Consider the following 3197-nt stretch of genomic DNA (forward strand, 5'->3'; position numbering starts at 1 on the left):
TAAAGCGGGAGACGACGAGTACGAGTTTTTTATATCTCAAACTGTATCCTGTCAAGGATAAAGTGTGAAATATGCTGGGATTAATAAAGAATGTCTCTGGAAGCTCATCAAGAGAACGCCCAGAGTGAGTGAAGCAGTGATCAGAGCTAAAGGAGGCTACTTTAAAGAACCTAGAATATCATCTTCAGTTGTTTAACACTTTTTTGTGAAGTATATAATTCCACATGTGTTCATTCATAGTTTTGATGCCTTCAGTGTGAATCTACAATTTTCATAATCATTAAAATAAAGAAAACTCTTTGAATGAAAAGGTGTCTGTACTGTACAAACTATACAAAAATAAACACATAACAATGGAAATACACACATTATTAATATAATTTCACTTAATTTCACTAAAGATGACATCCTCCCTCTATGCTGAACATAGAATATATAAATAAAATCCACCCTCATAGATCTATAGACACTATATTTAGACTATCAGGAGTTTCTCTAAGATGTTATATTAAAACATATTATTTCTCCTCTTCTATAAACCTTTCTAGAATCACTTCCTTATACCTCTATGTAAATATCTCTATGCTTATGCCTCGTTTTATCTCCTCATCCAAACATTGAGTCTCTCCTCATCGCTTGGTTGGTCTTTTAATTCAGGTTTTAGTCTCTTCCAGTCAACCTGTTTCTCTGCACTCATTTATTTCTGCCTGTCAACAATATTTAAGTTGTTTTGAATTTAACCAAATCCAGGAATTAAAAAAATGTGATTTTATAAACGTTGCTTAGTGCGTTTCCTGTTTGGTTTATTGCCTTACAGCTTTATTGCTGTGTTTATGGCCGACATAGACAGCAGAGCGCTTCTATAGACATTTCCCACTAGACTTCCACACAGTCTGACAGATATGCTAAAAGAATATAATAATAATAATAATAATAATAATAATAATAATAATAATTGAACTTTATTGATCCCACATTGGAGAAATTCCCCCTCTGCATTTAGCCCCTCCCCCTGGGCAGCAGTGAGCTGCCATTGTGCGGCGCCCGGGGAGCAGGGTGGGGTTTTTCAGGGACCCAGAGTGGAGGCTGTGGGGGTGGGGCAGGAAGCTCTATGCTGGAACCAGTAGGCCGCCGCTCTCCTGAACAATCAACAGTCTGGAGGGATTCATGATCAACATGTTGCTGATTCTCTAAAAGAATTCTGAGCATTTCCTTTATTTTCTTTCTCGATCTGTGAATCATCAGTTATCGACTGATAACATGTGATTCTGAACATCTACTTTCCTGAACTATAATCTTTTTTTATTCAGATTTAAAGGCACAAACAAACAAACCATCATTTTAGTTTGTTTATCTTCAACAAAATCTGCAGCAGATTTTCTCTTGAACAGAAAATACAGAAAAACAACTTATAGATTAGAAACAACAAAGGACCCAAAATGGCCCCCTGTGGGACTCCAGAGGTAATATCAAAGTATTCTGCTTCTGCTCTATTTCTACATATTATTTATTAAACAGCTGTTATATATTATATATTATTATATATGCAGCTGATCCAGAACGCAGCCATTTCTGTTTTTCTTTCTGAGTTTTATTTCATGATAATAATCCAGGTTTGGGTTCCTGCTCTGAATGAAAAACGTCCATCATTCTCTCACAGAGAAGGAGACCCCGCCCCCTATGTGAGGAGATGGCGAAGGAATGCGCTGCGTACCTCCTTTCCCGTGCTGGAGTACTCCTTCACCTTCTCCACAGCCACGATATTGGTCTCTACATCAGAGGACATTCTGACCAGCCAGGTCAGAGACGTGGTTAGCTGCATTCAAAGGCAAACAGAGGTCAGGATAGGCTCCTCCTCCCCGGACACTGGGAAGTGTTAGGTTTACCTGCAGGGCATAGGAGATGGAAAGCCCCATGATGCCTGGGCTGAGCTGGTCTCTGGCCATCACAGCGAACAGGGCAGCAAACGACACGATGCAGTTTCCTACAAACTCCAGGCGAATGGCCAGCCACCTGCACAGTCAGAGAACATCAGGCCGTTTTTCCTGAAACGGAAATCACAGGAGCCGCTCTGGAACCGGTGAGCAGACTGGGATGTTTTTAAGCTCAACTGGTCTCATTCTGACCAGTTTAAGAAGGCTGGGAAGATGGCGGCGCCGCTAACCTGTTGGCTACTATGCCAGGGTAGTAGGCCTTCTGGTTGTGGTCGACCCGCTGGTCGCTCTGCTGGATGAAACGCTCCTGCTCGCCAAAAGCTCGGATGACAGAGGTGCCCAGCAATGTCTCGCTAAAGTGGGTGTAGATGGGAGAACGGCTGACAGACTCCAGGCGCTTCAGCTGGCGAGACGTTGCCACATAGAACCTCTGGAGACAAAGAGCCAGTTGAGTGGAGCAGAAGGAGCTGAACTACAGGAAGGACTGATAACCCACCTGCACAAAAAAGTAGAGCAGCCCCAGGAAAGGAATGATGATGGCCACTAATGGCGTGGCAAACAGGATGATGAGACACGAACCCAACACGTTGAACATGGATCCCATGAACATCTTGAGAATGTTGGGAATTACTGAATCAATGGTGTCCATCTCCTTGGCGAAGCGGTTGACCAGGTTGCCGCTCGGGGTTTTCTCAAAGAAGGACATGGGTGAGCGCAGGACGTCGTACAGTAAGGACTGGTGGAGGTAGCGGGAAGCCATGATGCCCCCGATGGACATGGAGAGGGAATAACCAAAGACTGCTACACCTACAAGGTCACAGAGGAAGGAAGACTGTTCAGAACATCTGCACACTCCTCCAACTTCTTCTGTCAACCACAAACCTACAGGTCATGCATTGGGTTGACTTGTATTGAAGCTAATTCCTGTTCTGAAATAAGTGGCGTGAATGCTGAAGATGAGGATGATGATGAGTGACTGTTTAATGCTCTGATTGAGGTCGAGTCCAAACATCGTTCAACTTTACTTTATTAATGGCTTCCGGTCTTTTCTATTTCTCCTGGACAGAACATATGAAGGAGGAACTGTCCTGTAAACGGATTCCCTCATCAGGTAGCGGATCAGAGGTTGATCCACTAGAGCAGTGGTTCCCAAAGAATTTCTTCTGGGCCCCCCTTTGGATTACAATAAAATGTCCCCGCCCCCCCCCCCCAACACCAAAAAAAAAAAAAAGAATCAACTTGGCACACACATCGTTCAACCAG

At 43.3% G+C, this 3197-nt stretch overlaps 1 protein-coding gene across 1 annotated transcript in view; it reads right to left on the reverse strand.

The window, feature by feature from the left end:
- Positions 1-3197, reverse strand: part of LOC107104207 (multidrug resistance-associated protein 1-like) — a gene marked incomplete at its 5' end in the record, with an annotated part of 45932 nt that overhangs the window by 9068 nt on the left and 33667 nt on the right. The window contains 4 exons of the mRNA XM_015404153.1: positions 1715-1816; positions 1887-2013; positions 2165-2364; positions 2431-2741. Of these exons, the coding sequence (XP_015259639.1) occupies positions 1715-1816; positions 1887-2013; positions 2165-2364; positions 2431-2741 (740 nt within the window). The remainder of the gene's footprint in view (positions 1-1714; positions 1817-1886; positions 2014-2164; positions 2365-2430; positions 2742-3197) is intronic.

The sequence above is a fragment of the Cyprinodon variegatus genome, unplaced genomic scaffold (genome assembly GCF_000732505.1).
Source record: "Cyprinodon variegatus isolate N-32 unplaced genomic scaffold, C_variegatus-1.0 Scaffold1649, whole genome shotgun sequence".
Classification (NCBI taxonomy): Eukaryota; Metazoa; Chordata; class Actinopteri; order Cyprinodontiformes; family Cyprinodontidae; genus Cyprinodon; species Cyprinodon variegatus.